The sequence below is a fragment of the Cuculus canorus genome, chromosome 1, assembly GCF_017976375.1.
Source record: "Cuculus canorus isolate bCucCan1 chromosome 1, bCucCan1.pri, whole genome shotgun sequence".
In the NCBI taxonomy this organism is placed as follows: Eukaryota; Metazoa; Chordata; class Aves; order Cuculiformes; family Cuculidae; genus Cuculus; species Cuculus canorus.
Window position 1 is genome coordinate 157,902,812 of NC_071401.1, and position 25,496 is coordinate 157,928,307.

The 25,496-nt window shown below is 38.0% G+C and overlaps 1 protein-coding gene across 8 annotated transcripts in view; it reads left to right on the top strand.

The window, feature by feature from the left end:
* ANO4 (anoctamin 4) overlaps positions 1–25,496 on the top strand; it is a 213,775-nt gene that overhangs the window by 62,271 nt on the left and 126,008 nt on the right. For 7 of the 8 annotated variants that reach the window (XM_054073539.1, XM_054073520.1, XM_054073573.1 and 4 more), the window contains exon 2: positions 15,455–15,661. In XM_054073539.1, coding sequence (XP_053929514.1) covers positions 15,592–15,661 — 70 coding nt within the window. In that variant the 5' untranslated portion in view covers positions 15,455–15,591. Of the gene's footprint in view, positions 1–242; positions 285–15,454; positions 15,662–25,496 lie in introns of those variants that run through there. The other variant, XM_054073530.1, reaches the window with a different exon arrangement.

Sequence of the window (25,496 nt, forward strand, 5' to 3'; positions counted from 1 at the left end):
CTTAGGTAAAAATATATATTTCAAATATTTTTCTGAAAATATCTCTGTTGCTGAAGTTTCAGTTACACAGAGGCTATATTCTTTAATCTTCATGATTAAGATGGGATTTTCACTCCCATTTTCCTTGCTGAGGCCTGGGCCCTAGTATGGAGCATTTCTTCTTTAAAGAAAAAACTTTAAAAGGGGAGAATTTCACTTTTAAAATTAATCACCATGGCAACCTTTACAGTGAATTTCCAAACATAGAAAGTTGCCTTTAAGAAGCATGCTCGTCTAAGAGAAAGGTGAGTTTTTACAGCTTCTAGCGATATTCCCAGAGAATATAAGATTTTTACAACAATCTCTTAAAGGACTTTTATATGCAGAAATGGAAAGTTATATGATCCTGATTATGTTTGGTTTGTTTTTTTTAAGGATTCTGCATGATAACTAATCTCATCATAATACTAGCTTAAAATAGTCTTGGAGAACTAGAGAAAGCCTGATGGTAATATTTGTGATATCACTACATATCATCTAGGTGAATTTATTGTTAACAATTTGCCAATGTTTCTCTCATACTTAAAACATTATTTTTCCTTGTCCTAGTTCTGGGTTGCCTTTTCATGCACATTCAGAATCTCATTGGGAATTTTTATTTTTTTTTACTCAAAAAAAGTGAGGTAGCAGATTGGGGATGGGGGTGAACAAGTCACTCATGCATTAAAAGAAGAAAATACTTCACACATTGCAGTTCAGTGAGTTTTAACTTTAGTATTCATCTCTGTGTTCCTCTGATTTCTCTCAGTACTCAGATTATTTAGTGTGCATATTATCTCTGTGCATTGTATTGAAGGAATGTGGAATTTCTTTTCCCTGAAATGACAACTCTGGTGTTACACCCTGCAATCACCAAAATAAGAACATTTTGGAACAAAACCTTGTATGTCCAAGAGAGGTGTGAGACTGGTAGAAGGAACCTACAGAGAACCTCAGTCTCTGACAGTCAATCAGTGTCAAACTCAGATCTCAGAGGGTGGTAGGGAGGCTGATGGACTGGCAAGAGACAGCTGCTTTAAATCAAATTGCTAAATTATCATGGAAAACACTGCTAAAAAAAAAAAAAATCCAGTCAGTCCTACCAAGGCTGAATATAGTGATTCAAAAGTGTGTCAGTGTGGGAGTGAGTGTCCCCACACTGCATGTAGGCAGCAGGAGGGCAGGTCAGTAGATGACATTCCTTTTCTTCTTGCATGCCACCTGTGATTATAATTGCAAGGTCCGAGCTGCCCACAGGTGGTTAGCTGAGTCTCGCTGCTGACTGGGGTCAGCACAGTGGGCTTCAGCCATACACTCCACCTAGTTTTATTTAGCTGTATGGCCACAGTTCATTTGTTATTTCATTGGTTATGCCTTCAGCTTGGAGAAAGCAAGCTGGTTCTGCTGGAATTAGGGCTGGGTGATGCTGTCAGCACTGCCAAGGTATTTTTCTGGGCAGTGTGTATCTGGAAGAAACAGATATGAAGCATCTCTAAGCAGGGCAAAGTTTTTGAAATGCTTTTAAAAATTTATTAATGTAATTAGTCATCCAAAGGTGGTAGCCTTAAGTTCAATATCTTAGTAGTTCAATTAAAAGTAACTGCAGTTAAAAAATAAGCTCAATTACTGAATTATTCATGTTATATAACATCTTTATAAACTTTTAGACCAAAGTTAACAGTTAAGGTATTTCAGTCATCTGAAGCGTCTGCTCTATTGAGACGTCTTTGCCATCATGCAGTAATATTTTTATTTCATGTGAAATGTAGGTAAGTAAGAGATTTCCTTTTGTGCTTTTGTAATGGAGGATGGGATCGGCACGATCTGAAGGGCTGTTTTATTTTTTTCTTGCACATACAGGGTCCTGCCAAGAACTTTATTTTAAATTCCAAAGTCGGCTAAAAGCCTGACAAGGTGTTTGGTCAGCAAGCAGCTCAGCAAGCAGTAAATTTACAAAATACCACTGAGGAACAGGATTGTGCCTGCAAGAAAGCTGATAGGAGGTCATGCCAAGTGATTCCTGGTTGACAAGAATCTTTAGAAAAAGAAGGAACTGTTGTTGATCGAATTTCTCAAAAATTGGCTGAAGGATTGACCTTATGTAGGTTGTCAGATGTTTTCCTTCCCCAGTGCTTCTGATAGATAGGATTATAGCTAGTTCAAAATATTTCTCATAACATCCACCAGCACATGGCAAAATCTAGTACATAGTGGTTTTACGGTGATTGATTTACTTGACTGGGATTTGCAGGGGTCAAATGTGCATCTTTATTGTTATGTTTTTACAGAGAGTATATGTTCCTTTCTATATAAAGGGTGAACAGTAGACTTTATGCATTATAAATAACAATTGTAGTTTTAAAATTAAGGAGAAGACATGAGCTGTGGCATAGTGCAATAAGAGAGGGAGAAAAGATCTTTGTTTCTTGCGTTTGTAGTCTCTTGCACTTGTATAAATCAGAAAGAAAGCAGTCACTTTGCATGAACTAAGAATATTTATGGTCTTTGTATTCACTGACTGTGAATTTAGTGCCAGGGAGAATAATTGCTGAATTCTAAATTAAAGATATTCACAGACGTTGGATAAAAGTAACTGCTTTGAGATTTTTTTTTTAATTGAATATATAAAATATTTTGGCATATACCATTAAATTCTAAGAAGGAAAAAGCAGTTACGGAACTGATAAAAACATAAGTATCTTGAGCAATTTTTAGAACTTAGGAATTCTTATGAATCATCGTTGTATTTGGTCTAATATTTAGGTTCTGATGTACTTACCTATAAATTGGATTGTTAACTGGAAAAGCTAAGAAGAAAAATAAAGGAAGGCTCAATATTGTTGATGATTAAATATTCTTTTTCTTGATCGGTTTAGGTTTACTTCTCAAAAGCCCAAGTGGAGACCCATAATTCAAAAATGCATTATGAGAGGAATAAGTTTAACAGTTGAAAAGGCAGCAGCAAAGCCAAAACTCAGTAGTTTACGGAAAAGGAAAAGAGTAATAATCATTTTATTGTTGTAACTTAACTGAAGGAGGTATCATCAGTAGCCATGCCCAATGTTCAACAAGGAGAGATGTCACATAAGGAGACTGAAAACATCATGAACCTTATCAGAAAATGAGAGGAGATACTCTCTGACAGATTATATTCTTATGTAATGTTCATTGTCTCACAAACCTTCCTTCACTCCAGTTCTAACTCTGCTTCTTTTGTTCCTAGGCACACAGTATACTTTGTTGATTGAGGCATTAAAATAATCTTTGGAAATTTATTTCTAGATTGCTATTCATGCGATTGTAATTATGACCGCTTTAATCCATTAATAGCCCTTTGTAAGCAGGCTCATATTTCTTTGTAAACGAAGAAAGATGCTTCTGGCTGGTTGTTAACTCCTCGTAGAAATTTGACAGGAACATTATCTCTAGACTCACCTTTTTCAGGATTTAGGCTTGTAGGATTAGAAGGAAGAGATGAGACTGGCGGGACACAGGATTTTCTTTGCCATTTTGATTCTGGGCCTTAGATCTAATGTTACGAGGTACAAGTTGCTCTTTCTTTCAGGGATTAAATAAGACAGTTTTATACAGTTATGTCTAACCAGACACTCACCTAGGGAATATATGAGGTAGGTGAGTTTATAAGTTGTTTTTATGTTGTTGGTTTCAAAAGGCAGGATGGATGTTAACTAAAAAGAGGTTTTGTATTTGGAAAGCTTTGATGTTACTTTTTGTTTGGGTTTGGTTTTGTTGTTTTTTGGGTTTTGTTCTCATTAACTAAGCTGTCCATTGGCATTTTTAGGTTTAAATACCCTACTAATGGACTTCACTGTTCTCTTTGTTTCTCAAGACACTGCTGCTTCTGTATTTGAGTTTTCTCTTTGTGGATGGTACACCATCATAGGAACAGAGTACACAACCAACATTCTAATCACTGGTCAGGTGATGTGCGTTGCTCAAAGACAGTCCCAGGAAGTGACATACTAAGCTTTTCTCAGCATCACTGCTAACAAGTTTCAGGATTGTTCAGGCAGTTTCAGTGATGAAATTTCAGTTTAGGAACAGTTCGTGAATATTGTATCTTACACATCTGCTGAACCGCATGTTCTTGACTCTGGGCAAAACGGTATCTGTGAACAGAAGCAGACTGTTTCTTCCTTAACTATCTGGCTGTTTTGAATCCTCAAAACTACAGTGATACTCAGAAAAATTCAATATCATTCTGAGACTGGCATGTTCTTACAAATATAACTTTTGATATATTTGCAATACTTACAAATATTACTTACAAATATTAGAAATATTTGTAACGTATGTATTGTGGTTTTTTTTTCAATTTCTCTTTGTGGTTTTGAAAAAGAATGAACAGCAATGGGACATTGAGTGTTAGAGGTATGACTGAATAGAAGTTTCATGAAAGAGTATTTGTGAAAGTTCTTTCACTGAAAAGGAGTCAGTCACAGGAACTAAATTTAAACACATCTCTTTTTATATGTTCTTTCTATATCCAAGCTGGTTTAGGTGGATTCAGAAAACTTGTGACTCCTGTTTCTCCTCTGAACCTTTAGGAATATCCAATTAACATCCAGTGTCTTATGTAGTGCATAAAACAAAGCTTAAGGACTGTCTTGCGTACCTTACGTTTTCTTCAGAACTGCTAATTTATCATAGAATTATTTAAACAAGAAAAAGAGGAGGAACCTGCACAATGCTGTTATTCAGGAAATGAGTTAAAGCATGGTCTGCCTTTTACAAAAACAAATCTGTATGTTATAGACGTCACATCCTAGAATGAAGCTGTTGAATTTTTATAGCCTCTTACTATAGTTCTTCTGATTCACTATGAAGAGCTCAAGAAATTAAAATGGTATTGATCAGTAGAGCACTTCTTTCCTTCTCTGGGAACTGGCCAAATTCGGACAATCATTATATGATTACTGTTCTCTTTCAGAGTTTATTGGTCTTCCATCAGAAATACAATCTAGCTAAGAATTGAAATAAGCAAGACCTGCGCTTTATTCAATCCAGATCAGCATAAGTTGAGATCAGTTGGATCTCTATGAAGAATGTATGTATGAACATAGCAGGTTTGAATATTCTGTTCAATAGCATCTTGTTATTGTTAATTGCCTGGAGTCTTGCCGGAAAGATGAAGTGGCAGATGAATACACATTTTCACTGGCATCTGCTGTACACTATAGCTGCCATCTCCTCTGGGGATCACCCTCACTTAATGACCATTTAGAAGACTTGGCACCATAGATTTTATTACAATCAAAAGCATTACTTGCCAAGAGAGAGCTTGCTGGAAATTAATGATGCACCAAAGAAAGCCAAGTAGTGTGCGTCTCAAAATTTCTCATGCAACTGGCCCTTCTTAATGTGTCTTTTACATAGGAGAGGCTGACACCAGACTTGGGTGTTATAGCAAACGTAGCTGTGGAGGCTGATGCTTCTTCCTTGGAGAGCGATGCTTGTCCAGGCTCTGCTAGAACATACCACAGCATATCCTTCCTGCCCATGTAGGAGACGGGTGGAAACCTTCTGGGCCTCCCAGCATCAGACCCTGGACATGTGAGGTGCTGAAGTCTGGGAATATCCCTGCAAACATTTGTTTCGGAGGGAGAAACCCTCCATAGGCACTGGACTTGACCCAGCACATGTTACCTGTTTAGTTAGACATACATCTGTCCTAGTGCATGTTTGCTTTACAAGTATTTTATTCAATTAATATACTTTGCTGCAATATGGGATATAAGATTATTTATCCCATTTTAGGGAGGGGAGAGAGGTTACTAAGTTAGACTCTGCCCCTTAATACATTGGCTGTATAGGATCTAATTAAAATTATCATCAAAGTCAGTTGATGGTTAATAAAATGGTCTGCAGACAGTGAGCATTTTGACACCAAGCCACCAGGAATGTGCCTTTGACCTGCTGCTTGCGAGTTCCCTAAGGAGCAGAGCTGGAGTTGGGCTGGCACTGGAGCAGCAAGAGAGCATTGGTGGTGAATCGGTTCCCTGAAACAAGGCACACAAAGACAAAGTTAAATTAATCCTAGTTGCTGCGCTGAAAATTGCTACTGTCTGCGCTGTGGAGGCAGACACATTCAGATGTATCCTGAGCTATCTTTTTTTCCCATCTGTGAAGTCTCCTGGGCTTTTTCCTCTTTCACAGATGATGTATCAGATTGATGGCACTGTTCTGCGTTACAGAGAATATCCAGTTAAATGAGACTTGTGGTATTTGAAATGTAGCAGTTGACATTCAGGCAGCATATTAAGATGTAAAAAAAACCCCTAATTCTCTGCTTTAAATCTGCTTACACTCAAAATATGTCTGCATGGTGAGTACTTCATTCTTTGGCCAGTAAAAAGCATCTGGGGTTTGACTTGGTGCTTTGTTTCACAAGGAATTGCAGTTTGCCCTGATGTTCATACTGCGTATCACTTCTGTTACCTATTACTGTATGTGTATGGGCAAAAGGCTTAAAATCAGTTCAGACAAGTTTAATGAGAATGTCCTTGATTCTGAGGATCAGAGTAGTAGCTGATTGTTAAGAAAGAAAACAGTTTTAAATGCTGTGCTTAACACAAGTGAAAGTAGGGTTTAAATCATCCCAGTGCTTTATTTCTGGCAAGTAAATTCTGTGCATATTTAGGAAAATGAATAAGACAAGTTACTGCGTAGTTTCTAAATCAGTAAGTGCCACTTAAGATGATAGATTAAATCTTCCAATTTTTTTAAAAAACAAATGTAATGCCAAAGAAAGAAATGTTGATATGTTATTTATTGTAACAGAAACTGATATGAATCCATTGGGTTTTGTATGAACCTGCATTCATTATATTAGACACACAAGTCTATTCCACTTAGGTGGGTGAGTCAAAAGCCAGAACATCCAGAAATTCTAATATTCTTGCATTTTTCCCCACTTTGAATCTCTTTTGAGAAGTCACTTTTTAACACAATGCTTAAAATGTTTTCATCAGAATTTGCTTTTGGACAGTTAAAATATTTCATCTTGATTAGACTTCTTGTTTTCACTCTAATTTATCTTATTATTTCGATGTGTTTGTCTTTCTGTTTATAATTTTGTTTTGAATTTTTTCTTACTATTTGTATATTACAGTAATATTAATTGATTATTGGTGTTACAGTTGTTGTTTCAGTAATTGAAATGATAATTGGTTTTTGGCATGCTCAGAGGCAACTAGTATTCTAATTGATAATGTGTATTCTATTTGATATGTTAGATTACATTTTTCAAAGTGTCAACTCACTACAAAATAAGCCAGGATATTCTGGTCCAGATAAGGTCAGATTTATTTTCTAAACAGAATTTTTGAGAGCAACTCTTACTTTTGGAGATTTTTTTTTTTCCTAAACAGTTGACAATTTTTTTATGGAGAAACATTCTATTGAAAGAGCCAGCCTCAGTTTTTGTTATCTATTGTGTCTATCAGATTTCAGGACAAAGTTATTATTTTTCGCTGCTATTTCCATACTGCAAAAGAACTTTTAGATTTAGGGGGTTTTAAATTACTCTTCAGAGTGCATGTGGTTCTAACACTATTACAACTCCAGTTGCACCGTAAAGTACATACTTACCTCTTTCTGTTTATTTTAGTAAAAAACACGACAAATATGCAGGTAACCCCAGTAAGAATTCAGCCTGCTGGGAGAATGACAAATGCCACTAATTGCAGCTTGGTAAGCAAGCTGAAGGGGAGCATGTTTTACACACAATTTTTAGACGATATCATAGTACTCTGGAAAAAATAGCATCATATATGTATTATACAGTGTGGTTTTTTTATGTAGAAAGAAACTAAATAATGATTTGTTAGACACAAATAAAAATACAAGACAAAATTTAATCAAATTGTGCATCTTGGGAAATAAGTTCCATTTGTTGATGCTGTCTCGTACGATTTGTGTAGGCAGCACCTTACATTCAGCGCTGTGGTCCTGCAAATGTGGTCCTGACAATCACCAACAAATCAATAGCAGCTAAAGAGAGCTTTATATTTACTCAGCTAAGCTTTTCTCTTTATCCATGCCTAAGGAAGACGGGTGCTTTTTCAGACTGTCATGTAGACTATTAAAGCAGGACTATTATGACTCTCTCCAAGACATCTTCACGATTTCAGGTTGTTACCCTGCATCTCTGTGAGCACTATGGGAGTTTTACAGTAATGCTAGATAATCACTGTCGAATGCTAGCTTGTTGTAATTTAATAAAGTACCTTCAGGGTTATGAAGACAAGCCTGTGATGGTTGGCCTAAGGTAAGCATGATCTTTTTATTTGCAAGGGCTTTGGCAGCCTTAAATAAACACTGGCTTTGGATGCAGGTATGCAGCAGGTAATGTAGCCACTTCTGTAAATTCGAGGAGAGTACACCTAAAGCACATTTGCAATGGTAAACCTGTGCCCCCTGGAGTCTGTGGCTCTTTAACTGCTGATTTCTAAATTGGTGCAGAGAAGCTACATAAATCCAGTGTGTACACAAGCCCCTTCAAGGAGTTCTAGTTCTACTTCAAATGTGCCTTGATTACAGTTCAAAACTCAGATGCTAACACCACTAGTGACTAGCAAGCACGGGATGATGCTATCCTCCTCCCGTTGAAGGAGAGCAATTGTTAAAAAAATATGCAGTGACAAGTAATACACCTTTGTGAATATTTGTTTTGCTGATGCGGAAGGGCTGTACAGTGATGCTCTCACAGAAGTGATAAACATCAGACCTAGAAAGGGATTGAAGTGGAAAATGATGCAACATACAAATGAGAGAAATAATGCAGTACCATTCCCTGCTGCCTTTGCTTGACATAGAGACTTTGAGCAGGTGGATTAGGAGGGAGGTCCCTCATTTACCAAAAAATTGCCTCAAGACATGGCAAATGTGTAGAACCTGTCTACAAGTATCTTGGGGCAAATGAAATTGCAAGGGAAAGACTAAAAGCAGAAGCGTCATTGTGCCACTGTTGTAAATCCTTGTTGAACGCACACCATGGATATCAGGAGCTTTTCTGGTCCTACTTCTTCAAACTTCCTGAATATGCATTTCAGGTCTTCATTTCTCAAAAAAAAAGGGAAGGGAACAGAGGAGTAACCAGAATGACTGGAGGTACACAACAGCTTACCGGTGAGGAGCAGTAGTGTAAACCAGGTCTCCTGTTTCTGGAAACAGAAACAACAGAAAGTGGGTGTCATAAAACCCTGTATCAAAAGTGGAATAGAGAGGTAAAGAGAAGCGGTTGTTCATGATCTCTTCCAATACAAAACATAGGGGGCGACGTTTCACACAAAGAAAAAGAGCTATTCCTTCATACACTGTGTATTTTAAGCTCTGTAGTTTCTTCCCATGGAATATTACATATACTAAAACTTTATATAACTTCAGAAGTAAGACAGACAAAATATTTTGTAGAAAATCACCAAAAATTAACGTTTAGGGAACGGTTTCTGAAACTACTATGGGTCTTGAAGATCCTATCATCTCCCCAATATTTGTGGGCAGTGTGGTGGGAGAAGACTATTCAAAGCCTCAGAAAACTAAACATCTGTAACTTGTCAAGATACACAGTGCTATTAAGTGGCTTTCTCTCCAGCCAGTTCCTCCAGGGAAGTTCTGTAAGTAGTAGCTTTTCTGTTTGTTCATTTGAAGTTTGTAGTTGTGCGGGGTTTTTACATTTGATGTCATCAGAAGTAATTTCAGTGTTTTCAAAGCTATACTTGAAGAACAATCCAGGCTTAGATATGCTTCAATGAATCATATGTGTTACCAATGGCTGTTTTAGAGAGGTGTTATTTAAAATTCTGAAAAATTATTTAATCTAATGTGGGAATCCTAATGCTGTTGTAACATTTTCTCTCAAGGTATAGAGAAAGATAGATGTGCTTTCCTGGATGTGTTTTTTATCTAAGCAGTGCATAGGGTGGGGAAAAAACAGGAACTGCCTTCAAACTGTGTTTTCAGGGATGCATACAGGGTGTAGCAGGTGAATTTTTCTCTCATGCTTATTGATTTCCATGTAGGATTCAGAGTAAGCAGCAGAGTCCATCATGGCATCAACCACAGTTGTCTCGTAGAGTCTCACACAAAGCTAGTTTTGCATAAGAAACCTTCTAGGTTACCTGCCCTTTTTAATCTGTTTCTTATAAAGGCAAGTTTCAAAAATTAAAAAAGTTGAAGCTGTTTGCTGAGCATCATGGGCTTTAATGGAAAATGTGGCACTTTGCACAAGGTGAGGAAAGGGTGCTTAGCTTTCTAAGGTGGATGCATTAGCTCACTTTCTCCTTTCCTGGGTGTAACAATTGAAAGAAACTAAATATATAATTTGCCCATTTTACATATAGCACCTTAAAGCCTCATTTTCCACTTTCTGCCTGTGTTTCCAAAGTGCTACCTTATGATTTTGTTTATCTGTGCCTTGATGACTACAGGCTTTCCAGAGGTGCTTTACTTCTTGTGGCCTTACATGACGCTGCCGCTGAGATTTTCTTCATTTCTTGCTCTGTGCTCCCCTGCACTTGCTCTACTCTGAAAAGGGTGTTGAAGGAAGGATCTGCTTTGGTCTGCTCCTAAAGCCCCTACATAAGGCTAAAACGGAACAAAAGACCCACAGAAAGAAGAGAAATAGCTAGAGTAACGTGTCTGCAGCATAAGCACTGGCATTCGTAATAACACCAAACCAAAATGACTTAACTGCATCCGCCAGCGGTAGTTAGTTATCCCAGAGAAGGTTTACAAAGTGGGTCAAGGTGCTTGGGCTTGTTGAACACTGTTTAACTAATGGAGTGTTTGTACAGCTTTGTAACTCTGTATTGCATTATTATTGCTTATTCATGTTCTTATTATCTCCTTATCTCTTGTGTTAGAAGGACACACCAGGAAGGAACTTCTAAATATATGCCTGTACCCTGAAGTGATGCAGGGTGGGACAGAACTGGAGCTGAACCAAACCTGAGTCGTTCCACAGAGGTGACTCCCCAGGTGGAGAGGTGTCTCAGTCCTGACCCAGTGTGAGTTTTGAGTCCTGACCCAGTGTCTCTCTAAATCCAGTTCTCATACCAGACCCGTCTCTACTGGTAGCAGAGCCACTGCGCTATGCTCAGTCAAATAGCACAGGTATGCTGGATGAGGTCTGCTGGGTGCAGGTGTTGCTCCCTGCAAAGATGCGTGGTACAGAACACCTGTTAGCCAGGGCTAAGACCAAAACAAATGCCTTGACAGAGTGACTTTGAAGCAGTGCAGAAAGCGGTTGTTCATCACTGTAGCATCTGATGAGCCAACAAAACAGATATCATTGTCACATAAAGTTTTCCCTGCAGGTGCAAAGTAGTGTTTTCTACTTTTAGAATTTTTTTCCCCCTTTCTCTTCTTTATGTTTGATCTTATTGCTTCTTGACTTGCAAGTACTTTAGTACTCCACAGTTTGTGTTCTCATACACAGGTTTTATCTAGAGCTTTATAAATTCTGTAGTGTCATAAGCACGGTACAGCTTTATAAGAGGCAAAATATATTCAATGTAAAAGAAATACTGCTTTTGAAAAATTTATAACAAAAAGACATAGTTGGGAGCAACAGCCAGAAGCAGGAGAGAGGTTGTTCTTCCCTGCTGGCAAACTGCATAGCTGGGATGTGTGGGTAGAGAGAAAGTGAAGGTTTCCATTATATGAACCTGCAAGCTCAAAGAGGGGCATCAGAGAAGAACAAAAGGGCAGCAAGAGGAGCTCATCCTCATGGAGACAAGAGGTTCATATAAGAGAGGAAAAAAAAAAAAAGGAGAGAATTATAGTTAGGAAGGAAAAGGTGTATGAAAATTTGAAATTGCAGAGACGGGATTTTGCTGCATGCAGGAAAGGAAAAGTACTGTACCCAAGTACAGTACTTGAAGGCTCAAATCACATCCAGCTTTAAACTTCTACTTCCTACTCTTAACTACTTTTTGCTGCCAGCCAGGTGCTGGTGACTGAACACCATCCAGAAGCTAGTCCTCCAAAGCCAACAGTAAGATGTGGCTGCTGGCCAGCATGTAAGCCTTTCACTTGCCTCTGCACTGCAGCCATGGGTTGAAATGGTGCTCATGATCCATTATATTAAGCCAGAGGCAGAGGCAGGAGAAACTCCTGTGTTTTGTAGCATCTGACTGCTGTTCAGACCATACCAGTGTGCTCATACTCAGCTACTGAAGCTGCCAAGCTCACTAAGATGCTGCAGGGACAGACGCAGTCAGAGGCCACGTAGGCAGGCATGCAACTGCACTGGGATTTTGGTGTCAGCAGCTATATGACAAAGCCTGAAAGCAGAAGAAAAATTGCAACAAACATAATTAACTGATGACCTAGTCTGCAGTATACTACTGAAGAATTTGTATATTTTTCTAGATGTCTTATTGTTGATATTGTCAAACTGCAAAAAATAATTGATGTCAACTTCACCATGTATTCTTTGGAGATCTTTGTGCTCTTTTCTCACACCTCTGACCCATAACCCCCAGGATTCAAGAGCAGTAAGGGCTATTTGCAGGAAGAATAGGGGAAGTTTACCCTAGAGACTGCTTAGTGCCAATACTTTACCAGGTTTTTATCTCCCATAAGCTACATGCACTAGTCCCAAGGGGTTTTCTAATTCCCTTCCCTTTGTCTCTGTTTTTCTGCATGTTATCTGGGGGTGCATTTTCAAGTGCCAGTATCTCTTTCAAAAGGATGTTTACCCACATGAAAACAAGGAAAAACCACGGCTTGCTGCAACATTACTGTCTTGTGTTTTTGCGGACTTCTAGTTAAACAAAATTAAGGTACATAGAAAAGCAAGATCTGGTCTTTCATTTCCAATGATGTTATCACATCCTTCCTCACATAGTTTGGTGTCATAATTTTATAGCGCCCCTCTTTAGAGAAAGAAACAAGAAGTTGCATATAGTAGGAGTTGAGTTCTTGATTAAGCATAATTTTGAATGTGATCAATCTGCAAATTTTGCATTTCTTAGGAATAATGATCTGGCTGCAGTATTTTTTACTTTGATGTCTGGAAAAAAATGCTGCACGAATGGCTTGGGAAGCTGAATCACAGCTGCACAAGATTTTATAGACTGTTTTAAGAATGTGAAGAAGTAATTTACTCGAACCTCGGAGAAACGTAGCAGTCAGTTTGTTTGGAACCAGTTCCTAAAATAGATTACTCGTTTCATGACTAAATGAAAGCACAGACTTATTGAGTCCCAGCTAGTAAGTATGTGCCCATGCCATGTTCATGTTTGGCTTTGGTAGAATATTGGGTCCATTGTAAGCTTCAGGGGGGAGAACGTTTAAATGACATGGCAACCAGTGGTAATGCCAAAAGAAAACAGTTGTGGCTAATATTTTAATACCTTAGAGATATTTGCACAATATTTTGAGCATCACAAGGTTCTTTGCACAAGAATTAAAGAGATCGTTTTACAGCTGGTGTTTAGCTTTCCAGTATTTGATGCCCCTTATATTTAAGCTATATGGCTAACATGGTCAAAGAAATTTGTTGTCCAGTCATGCTCATTGTCATTCTGCTCATGCTGATTACTACACTACCTTTCTCAAGATGAGTCAACTTAGTGAGTTGACTGAGATTTGCTGTCTGTGCTAAAGAAGATTTCAGCAGTCTAGAAACAGCCAGCAGTTACGTTAGCCCTGTAATACACCAGGAGCAGTTGCTGCAGGAAATTCCTCATCATTCACACCTCCTGCAGGAGATCAGCTGTGGTGAAGTGCAGCCAAGTCAGGTAGCAAGCATGCAGCTTCAATTCTAAATGCACAAAGCCATCTTAAAGGAAAGAAAGTTGCACAGTCCTTCCTCATAGGTGCAACCCCACTGTCTTCACAATTTGTTTACAGAAGTAGCAGGTCTCATCCCCTTTGTTGTATATTATAGATCAAAGTTTATTAAGATTTCAGAGATTCAAAACCTCTTCCGTGACCTGGAGATTCACATACATTGACTTGCAGTGGAACTGCAAGAGCAGAGTCATTAAGGCATTCTTTTTCAGTGAGGGGCTCCTTTCACAAAAGGGAGTAAATCTAATCAATGAAGTCTAATGATTTTGAGAGACTACAATGTGCTTACGATATCCGCATTTCCATTTTTTAGGCTCTGCTTTCCTGTCTGCTTCTCAGTTTGCCCAATTATACATGGTTAGGGTTTTTCATTTGATTTTGTTTAAAGGGGTGGTTGCTGATAAAACCATTAAGTCACAATTAGATTAAGCATAAAACAGTAGCATAGAATTATTATCGCAAAGACTTGTAGTGATAGGACATGGGGCAATGGGTATAAACTGAAGAAGGACAGATTTAGACTAGACATAAGGAAGAATTTTTTTACCATGAGAGTGGTGAGGCACTGGCACAGGTTGCCCAGGGAAGCTGTGGATGCCCCATCCCTGGAGGTGTTGAAGGCCAGGTTGGATGGGGCCTTGGGCAGCCTAATCTAGTGGAACATGTCCCTGCCCATGGCAGGGAGGTTGGAACTAGATGATCTTTAAGGTCCCTTCCAACTCAAACTAGTCTATGATCCTGTCATTGTTAGGCCTTGTTGCCTGAAAGAGATTGTCTAAAGGTTTTCAACAGAGTATGCTGGGAGTAATTCAAATGACATTGGAGCAATTGCATCAGTGTGAACATAAGGAAGTCAGAATCAGCATTTTTTACTGTGAGATAGTGTTTCTTTCTAAGACTGTAGAAGACAGGAAATCTCAACTTTGCTTTTCTCTTTGGAAAAGTAAATCTGGTTATTCATCATAATTTCTATTTAAAAATGGGCTGTGTGACAAATTTGAGAATGTTTGGTGTGAAAGACTGTTTCCAATGTTGTAGGTAATGTTTCACAGGATTGGTGAAAGTGAACTGGTTGTCAAGCTGAAGGTCACGTTATTGTTGCTTGCAGGACCTGTTTTTCTCAAAACAGACTTTTTTTTTTTTTTCTTAAAAGATAGTTACCACGTGAAGTGTAGCAGCTTTTCCATATGATGAGAATTCCTAACACTTGTGAATGCTCAGAAGAAAAGCAACCTTTATTACCAAGTTCTAGTCTATCAATCAGAAAACCGTCATTTAATATACTCTGTGGTAGTTACCTCATTAACATTGTCCTGCGTCAGTTCTGTGGGTTTTTTGAAGGAATGGAAGGTAATTCCTCCTGCAGGCCAGTGATGCAGTAAACCATGACTATGTATTAATTTAAATATCTATTAGCATGGCTGACTCTGGTGTCTGCAGCACAGCAGCAAAGATGTTCACATTTTTCATTTTCATAGATAATTCTTGGGTTTATAGTTTATTTTTTCTTCAAGAAGGCTGTTACAGCTCCATTTTAAACCATGGCAATTTTTATATTTTAGTTATTCTGTGCTAGCCTCTTATATCTAACAGAACTAATTCTTATTCCTGTCAGGTATAAGTTTATCTATTCATGGGGCTGAAAAGCGTGTGCAAATTTGTCAGAGGAAAACTGCAGCAAGCTACCCAGTGTCACAGCGTCCGCCTGTGGTTGGGCATCCTTCACTCCCACAAGTCAGAAGGTCAATAAAAATGGAAGCCTCGTCTTCTGGATCTAGTATTTCAGCAGTCACTGGTGGAAAAGCAAAAACCCATCAGCCAGGTAAATTATTTGGCTTGACACCTTTTTCAGTTCCATTTCTTGTGTGATGTGCCTTGATGTTCTGAAGCTGGTATTAATAGTACCAGATTATGCTTGCATGAAGATCAACCTATTGATTATCAGAGGTATTGAATGATGTTTTGTCTATGTTTGGTATATTTATGTCAGGTACAAATTATATGGAATAACAACAGTTGGGACAGCTGAAAATGGGAAATAAAGATTTGAGTTTAATCATTAAAAAAACCCATAAAATGTGGCAGTGTCCAAAATATTAATGCAGAGAGAGATTTGAGCTGTTGTTTTTTAATACTTCTTCTCTTATATATGTTTAATTTGGATAAGCCCTGATCTAATAGCAATACTCTGGGGGCTACAGGCATCCCCTGTGGAACTCAATAATTGACACTAACATTATTTTTTAATAAAGATGCAATCCAGGGCGTAGCTCAAACTCTTGCTGCTAGGATGCAAACGAAAACTTTAGATCTGAAGGAGATTTTACAACATATGTTAACTTTTTAAAAGAAAGCCAGGATCTCGTGGGAACCATCAAATTCTAATTGACATCATAATTTCATCTCTTGTTATGCTAATTGCTAGAGCTATTTTAGAAATATCTTTTCTTATAATAGGGCAGTACTTTTGTGCTGGCCATGTTCTGTCGTTCATCAAAGTGAAAATTAAACTCCAAATTTCCTTCAGTAGAGCAAGTTAAGGCTGTCCAATGAAATCAGGTTTGTAGCTTCTACCTTTAAGGGTCTCAATCTTCCATCGCTGCTGCCCAGAAAAAGGCACAATACACCCTGTATGAAGCTGCTTGGGTACCGCAGGGCAGAGTTTATCCATGTGAGACAGATGGTTCTGCCTGTAAACCCCACGTGTGCTTCCATTACCTTGCAGATCTAGGAAATACCCTCATTTTTTTAGAAGCTGAAAATTCAGATAATTTATTGTGGGTTGCTATGTAGGTCTATTGCCATGAGTTTCATGCACCCGTACTATTTAGTCACCATAATCTTTGTCAACATACATTAATTAAGAATCTACAGTGACTCATAACCATATGTTTTTGGTTTCAGTTCCTCTGTTCACTTGTTTGTCCTTGTATTTTTTCAGCTTCTATGTTTTTTGTTTGAATTACAGAGGTTACTACTACTATATATAATCATGACCGTAGCGTGTTTAAAAGAAATGATAAAAAACATGCACCGTAGTTTGTGAAAAGAAATGGCTTGAACATACACAATAACTCTGTTCATTTTGAGCCTCTACATATTCTACACCTATGTGCTGATAGATGTGACCTGTGCTTTAATACTAAATAACGTAACAGCAATGTATGCTGACTTCTGATTGAGAAAAAGATCCCTTTTTAGGTAAACCCCAGAGGTTTCTTAAAATGGAGCTTATTAGTGAGCATAGTTTGGATGATGATTCTCTGAGGAACTTGGATTTTGGTACAGTCATATGAAATTAATTTTGTCTATCATGTCCTGCTCTTTAGACAATAGCAGTGTCTATGACCTACAGAGAACATGCTTGGCAGCTTTGTTCAAGGAGGTATTTAGTATTATGGGCTTCACTGAAGTTAAGAGGAATGAAATAATCTTTTTAGGATTTGGGTCTGACTTTTTAATTCTGTATAAGTACACTGAATTTGTCTCTGTGTCCAGGTTAAATTACAACCATTTCAGCTTTATGCAAGTAGAGTCTAAGAAAGAATATAGTGAAGCAGCAATAGTAATAAATAGCAGTCCTAAGAGAAAATTTTGATTTAAACCTAGAGTCATGTGTTATTTATTCTTACTCAGCCACATATTAACAGCTATAGCTTCATAAATAATTAAACTAATACACAAATTGTCTAATGGCAGTGCCTTATTTAAGGCATTGTAAACATATAAATAACTGGTATTTTAGAAAGAAATTGTTCTGACATATCTTAATTACTCGGGTAACGGATCTTACACCACCATTTCCTGAGCTATCCTCCTGCTATTGTGCATAGTAAATTCCTCATGGTTTTGTACAGTTCAATTTATAGTAGTTCATACAGTTTGGGTTCTTTCTGCCATTGGAGTGCTGATTGTGTTAACAAGTACGTCTCACTATTGGGGTAGTATACATTATATTCAGCTTGAAATTTCCTTTTCCCAGGTAACAAATACTTGAAACACAAACACAGTCTGGCATAATAGATTGTACAGAAATGTATTTTGAGGATCTAAAAATACACTTCTAATTTTTATCAATCACAGAGGCTAGCAACCATAGTAAGAAAAGATTTTGATAAAATGAAAGAGTAATGAATGTGTGTGTTTTTTTCCCCTCTAACAGTATCCTGCTTCTGTTTTCTGCATATCACTTTAATTTCCTTGGCCACCTTTCTTCTTTACAGAATGACACCTTTTATTATTTGTCATGAATTCTTTTTAATTGACATGAGTTTCCTTTGATGGAAGTTCACAGGGAGCTACATGCTAAGGAGGAGGAACAATAGACAGTGTTCAGTGTTACAGCGCTCCTTTTCAGCTTTCTTCCTGGCCAGTTTTATTTGTAGCTGGTAAGGGGTCTGCAGCTGATGGCTTCTACTGTTAGTCTGGCTGTCAGAGTGGCTGGCAAACAGTGAGTTGTCTGTAATGTGCCCCATTAAAAAAAAAAAAATATATTTTTATAAAAACTGTTAGTGCAAGCTTGCGAAGAAGTAGTGCTTGGCCACCAGCGGAAGCACAACTTCTGAACTTTGATTTTGAGCAGATCAGAAAGTACCAAGTGATTGAAACAAAGCATGAAAGAAAACAGAAATGAGTGGAAAAAAAAAAAGACTGTTAATGGTGAAGTAGACTCCTGATATCTTTGTAGGCAAGCTGGTATGAGGGAAGTTCCTCTTAGAATGGAGAAAAGGAAAGGCAATTAAAGCAATCCGATGGTAAATTTAGCTGCAATGATTTTAAGGCAAATACGTATTCATTTCAGAATTGGAGATGGACAGTATTTTTTGTTTTAAGAAACTTCAAGTTAACATCTTCCAGTTATGTGAGTAGTTGTCGTATGTTGTGTCTAATGGGGTACAAGGCTACTGAAGTACAGGTTTCAAAGCACTTGGGGGAAACCTTTGGCTGCTGTAAATTGTTACAACTCTCCTGAAGATGATTTACAATCAATGGGTCTGCATTGCACACAGGAAGCTTATTTTAAAAAGAATGGTAATCAGCATTTAGGCTCTCTGTAAGAGCAGCAGAACCAAGTACTGAACAAGCCTAAAGAAGATTCAACTATCAACCCAGTCCATTCCCTCAATGTCAGGGTTAGGCAAATCTAGGGACAAAAGAAATGCTTTCCCCACTTCTTGACAGCGTTGCACCTTTGCTATAGAGTAAGCAGGACCTTAGGTTTTGGGTTTCTGCTCGCTCTTTCCATTGATACTCTTCATTCCAAATCAGGGCAATGTTACCTTACTTCTTCCTATTGGTCATGAATTCCTTTGTTCTCCAACTCTGCAGAACTTGTCAAGCCTAGTTTCTCTAGGAGTGATTACATTTGGTGATTGTGGAAAAATTTCCTTATTTTAGTAAAACTAAGCAGCAGTAAAGTGAAATCTCTTGTTGTGTGAAAGTCTGAAATCTTCTAGGTCTTCTGCACTTGCAATGCTTGCTGACAATTGTTACCCTTTTTGTAATAACAGGGATTCAAAGGTTCCTCTGTAAGATTTTTCTTTCCCTACGCAAAAGACTCTAGTTAAACCTTCATGCATTTTGAGGCTTATGTATATATAATAATGAAGATATTAATTTATACCACTTGTACACATTAGATCTACAGGCAATCTACATGTCCAACAGTAAGGATTGTCTTTGAAATAATTTATTTCCAGAATTTAGTAAATGCGCAAAAAATCACCCCAGGTAATGCAAACAAATGTTCTAGGAATTTCTGCTTTCAAGAGTTTACTGTTCAAAAAGATGTCCTTCAAAGCCAAAGGACAGTACATTTTAGAATGGAGGTTCCTTGCTATACAAAAATATATAGAGATATCAAGATATTTGGAAGAACTTCATGTTCAGTGGTAAGGAAACAACTTTTGAAAGGACTGGTTTCTGGTGTTATGGTGGTAGTCTAGTAGAGTCATTGGAATTCACCGAGAATCTTTTTTTGGCAATCTCCTGCATTTTATGACAGATAGTACCAGTCAGATATAACATAAATGTAAAAGGAAGATTGTTTGCCTTATACATGCTTTTCTTGACTTCTGGATCCTTTTTTTATAATTGCTTATCAAACAGTAGCATTTTTATTGATGCCTGCAATTATTGATCTTGAAAATAAGAGAGAAGAGCTAGTGGTGTTGAACAACAGAACAACTGACTTTAGAGGCAAGGAAAAATATGCATGGATCTTGAAACTGTGGCAATGAAAATTAAAGCAAGAAAATAGGAAATATATGCTTAATGAGCTTAGTCACAATGAACTTAAAATCATCAAGGAAGCTAGAACTGAGTCCTTCAAAAATGATAATATACTGCGCAAAAGACATCCTTTTCTCATCACAATATATGTAAGTGCTTGTCAGTCTTCACATTTGATTGTGAATGGTCTTTAGAAGATCTGTGTTAGTTCGATGTGATTTGTTGGTTAAATCACATTCTCTTTGCTGACTGGCAGGACATGTGGCATACATCTCTCTTAGACTAAAAGAATGAACTCCTGCAAATAATTCTGCCAGAAAGCTCTGTAATGCAAATATTTCTTGGCAGCAAATGCATGCATGGTGTGGGAATGGCTGATGTGAACTTGCCTGGAATTTGAATTCACACTGACAGTAGTGATGTTATCTTACTTGTCTAATGTTATTAGGGGACCAGTATTGTTCAATATTCTTTCTGTTAGGTGCATACAGAACTTCCTCCCATGTGGAATGAAGCATGGAAAAAGCAAGTAGATTTAAAAAAAAATTAATATTCCCTTGATTAAACTGATTTTAATATTAAAAAATGTTTACAAGAAATTACCCTATGCAAAAAGGGACATTAACTTCAAAGAAGCCATCCCGCATATTTAACTTTTCTTTTTATCTACAGCCTGTGTTCAGGCCAACTTTGATGCCCCAAATGAAATTTCTCCTGTGTCTGTACCTCAGGCATGAGCTGGATATACACTCCTGCTGAACACAGACAGCTCTTTCTCCTGACTACTGGTGCTCTGGAGCCTCTGCAAAGCTCCTAATGAGAAGAACAGTTTACCTCAATTACAATGAAGACCTTTTGTCACGGGGCTGAGTGACAGGTTGTCACATGGTGATTATGCAGTACTTTGAACTTAAGAGCTGTACTACCTAGCAGATGATGCAGAGCCTGAAATCTCCTATCACTTTGCTTAGTCATTCAGCCCATTTTATTCATCACTTTAACTTTCTAGGGCAACAGCCACTTCTTTGAAAACTCCTGGTCCTAAGCTGAAGTTTCCTGAAATGTTCATACTAGCAGTTTGGAAAACAGTTTTGCGAAACAGAAACAAAACCACAAAAACCAGAGAATAAAGCACTGTTTTTCAATGTTAGTCTTCTTGTTTAATTTAAAAATATTTTATTTAAGCGAGTATTAATTTGCACTGCACATGACACACACAAGTACTGATACTACCTGAGACCAGTGCACACCCTCAATAAGAGGCTTCAAAAACAATATGAATAATTTTTAGTGGTGGCTTTGAGGATGTTCTACTTCTTTGGAAAGTATGTATTTTTAAACTCATCATTTTCAAAGACTTAGTTTTTTTCCCTTCCTGCTTTGATGAGTCTCCTGTTTGCTGTTGTAAAATGATCTTTCATCCACTCTTGCAATCAATTATGTATGGATCCCTTAAAATCAGTACCGTTCGCCCTCAGATTTTGACTTCCATAGTTGTTGTTAGTTTACGAAATGTAGTTGCCTCATGAAGGCTGCAAAATGCAGTTCTCTATGGATGTTCTCGATCATTCTACCCTCAGCATTTCCTCTCAAGAGGAAACTTGTCCAAAATAGGAATAGGCAGCCAGATGTAGCCTGATGCCAAACAGGGAATACCACTGATCCCAAGCCAGTGTTATTATGTGCCCAGTTCAGTGTACTATAGTTGTCTTAAAACAATTAAGAACATTCTTGACCACTCTAGATTTTGCTGAAGAAAACAGACAATATATATAAAAAAAATTTCAGTGTTTCTGAAAATGTAATGACCCATTTTATTTAGTAAGCAGCTTATCATTCAAGAAGCAGCAAGGAGACTTTCAATGATCAGTTATTGTGTTCCTGTGATGCTTGACAGAAAAAATGTGGCTTTTTCTTAGCTCTATAGCTCTTGCTTAAAGGGGCCTCAGAGTTACGTAAGCCTCAATTTCTAATGTAAAATATTCCAAGGAAAGATTCTTGCAGGTAAACTGTCAAAAGATGGAACAAACTAACTTCCACTTTGAGGGAGATGCCTTTAAGATCAGAAAGGGTATTTGACTGTAACAGGGCTGCATGGTGTTACTAATTTCCACAAAAGGTTTGTTCCAGTCCAAAAGATAGGAAGACTTCTGTCCTAACAACAAGCCTGCTAATTCATTCTGAACTCTCAAAAGTAAGACAGATCTTTCTTTATGATAAAACAAACAAACAAACAAAAGGGTAGGGCAGGTACAGCTTGCTCCTTGGGTGAGTAGATATTAGATGAGTAAGTCTGTCTAGGCATCAAAACCCACTAGAAACTGCTACCAGTGTATTGTTCTATAGTGCCACAAAACCCCAAAAGAATTCTATAAAACTCAACATCAGAGCTTACAGCAGGCATAAAGACGGTAGTGAAACAAAGATGGAATCATTTTTGGTCTGTTACTTGTTCCAGAAAAGAACTCCCTTTTGATAATGCAGTTGCTGCCCTGTCCTGTGCCATGAGTCTCTGGATGTCTCAGGAAGGAAGAGGTGTTCTCTGCATGCTGGAAAACTCCACAGAAGCACAATATTTTCTGGTTATTTCCTTGGGGTATACAATTCTCTACCATGCTATGTTTCAGAAGCTCAGTGGAGCAAAAGCATATGTATCTTTGAGGTCTTCATTATTGATAATGTTCAGGGTGCTTAAAATAGGAAAAGGGAGAAAGCACTACAAATTAGTACTTTTTTCAAGCTTGCTTTAGGATACACCAAGCACAGGAAAGGAAATCATCACTTGTTAGACTGATGGAAGAAAGAAGTAACGTGCACTTGGTTGAGACTGGAAGGTTTTTAAGAGTCATCAAAACAGCACATAAGTTCAAGGACATTTGTGCTGATAGGATGCCTGAAAATGATGACTTGCCATTCAGATTTTCTCCTACTGCTTGTGAAGGAGACTCTGCTTAATGCCAATTACAGAAAATAATCTCTTTTGGATAAGCGTCCTGTGTGAACAACCCAATATTCATCCATACATTTTAATGGCAAAGTGCTCTATTTCTTCTTAGCTGGTCTTTGTGATTATACTAGGTTGCAGGGCTTTATAAGAAAGGCCACCTGCACCAGGATTAGAGGCTAGATTCCTGCTGCTTGTGAGGTACTCTTAAAGAAAATTAAAAATCTGAGGAAGAATATTTTTACACAGTCAGTATGTAAATATTACCTCCATTCTTCAGCTCCAGTTTGTAACTAAACAATGGTATTTATATTAACCTCTTCTGAATTAGGTCTCCACACACACAGACCGGTAGGCTGGAACCATATCCTCTCCCTAAGGTAGACTAGGTTTGGATTCACAGCTCCACCCTTAGTTTCTGTACAGGAAGGTATATTTCAAAGGGTCAGTGTGATAGCTCTTGTCTAAGACTACAGCAAGAAAGGCCTTGTGGCGACAGTGAATTTCTGGGCTTTGTGGCCTCTGAACTGGATGTTAGGGATTACAATGACACCAGAATTGAGAAGCAGACCCACTAGCTCACAAAGGCTGGAAACAAGACAACTCAGTGAGGGAGGGAGGAATGCAATGTCTACCTGTTAGCTCACAAGGGACTCTGAGTATAAAGGGAACAGATTTTTAGAGGAAAGGGACATTGGGGTAGCCGTGAATCATTATGATCTAGATGAAAACTTCCACTCCAGAAATCTCTAATCTGGATGTGCTTGCCCTGTTCATGTTCCCTTTGCCAAATCGTCTGCTGTCAGACATTGGAACCTGTGCTGGATGAACCTCTGTTCAACTGTCCTGTCTGTAAGATAACCATTTTCACATTCCTCAGTGGTGTCAGGACAGCTGAAGTTGCTGAAATGGTTTGGTTACTTGTGCTTTCTACACATTTGAATTACCAGAATGTGTTTAGACTGTGAAGGCAGCGATAGGCTACAGTATATTGTAAGTCTGTATAATTGGTCAATACATTAAAATCCACCTAGAAGAGACATCTAATATCTTGTAAAAGCTATCTTAAAGTCCCATGTAACAGCAAAGTAAGTATTTGGGGGTCTGAAGTTATGTTAGGTTATGCCTCTTATCCCTGTGCAGCCAGCTTTTCTGCTTTTTTCATCAGTAAACTGCTGACTTGAGAACAGGGCAAGATTTTTCCAATAAACCGTTTATTCAGCAAATGTTTTCTCCCTTTTATTTTTATTAAATGCCTGCTAGCAGCTTCTCATACTGATAAAGGTAGATGGCAACTAAGGGATTTATCACTCACAAATACTTAGATATTTCAAACACAGACAAATGTTTGAACGTATGCAATAGTCATCTTTCATAATTATGTTTTTATATGTGAACTCACAGTGTAAAAGGAAAGAGGTAGAACTGAACAACAATCATTCCTACTGTCATTTTTATATAAATAAGAGTAATAGGAAATGGGCTGAATTGTTCAGTCCATTTAGATCTCAGATTTCTTTATAAATTTTGATTTGTGACATAAAACTGTACGGAAATGTCTCTCCTTAGTTACACGCTGTGGCTTTGTGCCGTTTTCAGAATGTCTCCTGTGGATTCCTATTGCTGGCATTGTGGCACCTGGAAAGGATAGCTTTGTTCCCAGTAGGTGAGCACACACTTTGGTGCCCTGTCTCTTTGTATCAGTGAAGAAAAGTACTTCTAGGGTGTAGTTCCAAAGGCTCATTGCACAACCCTATTGCTCTACTGATCCTATAAAGGTCTGCGTAAGGGCCTTGTAGAGCCAGGCAACTGGAAATAGTTGATATAGAAATATGTGATATGCGACACTGGGCTTCTGTGTGGATATTTGGGTCCTTTTAATTCTCAGAACATAGAGGCATCCTTTGAGCACAAATAGGAAATGAAGAAAAAAGAGATAGTATCTTTCTGATCAGCAGCCCAATGCTTTGGGTGCCTGTCCCTGTGGGAGAATGGGATTATCAACTCTTCTCAGCTATTGTCCAGTATGATCTTGCGTGCTTAACAGATAGCTCCCTCTTGAGGATAAGAGCAAGGTGTTGGGTTTGACTGCCATGGTTCAGTCTGGGCTGTCAAAGAATCAGAAAAGCAAGTATTCCTCATAGCCTGGTGTTTGAGCTATATTGGCAGAACAGGAGATTTTCGAGATGTGGCTTTGCACCAAGGGACATACGTCCATTTTTTCTGTGAGAAAGGTGTACAGAGCATGACAGAGAGTGAGCACAGAACATATGACTCCCCCCTTCTCTATAATTAATTGGCTGAGTCAGCTTCTTTATATCTGACACCAGCCAGAGTTCATTGGAAGAGAGAATGGATGCCATAGCCTTCAAAATATCTATCTGTGATAAATTAGTCTTAGATGTTAAGAAACCCCCCTTTCACTACTGATGTTTCTGGATGATAAGAAAAGAGTCTATGTTAACATAATTAAAAAATATAT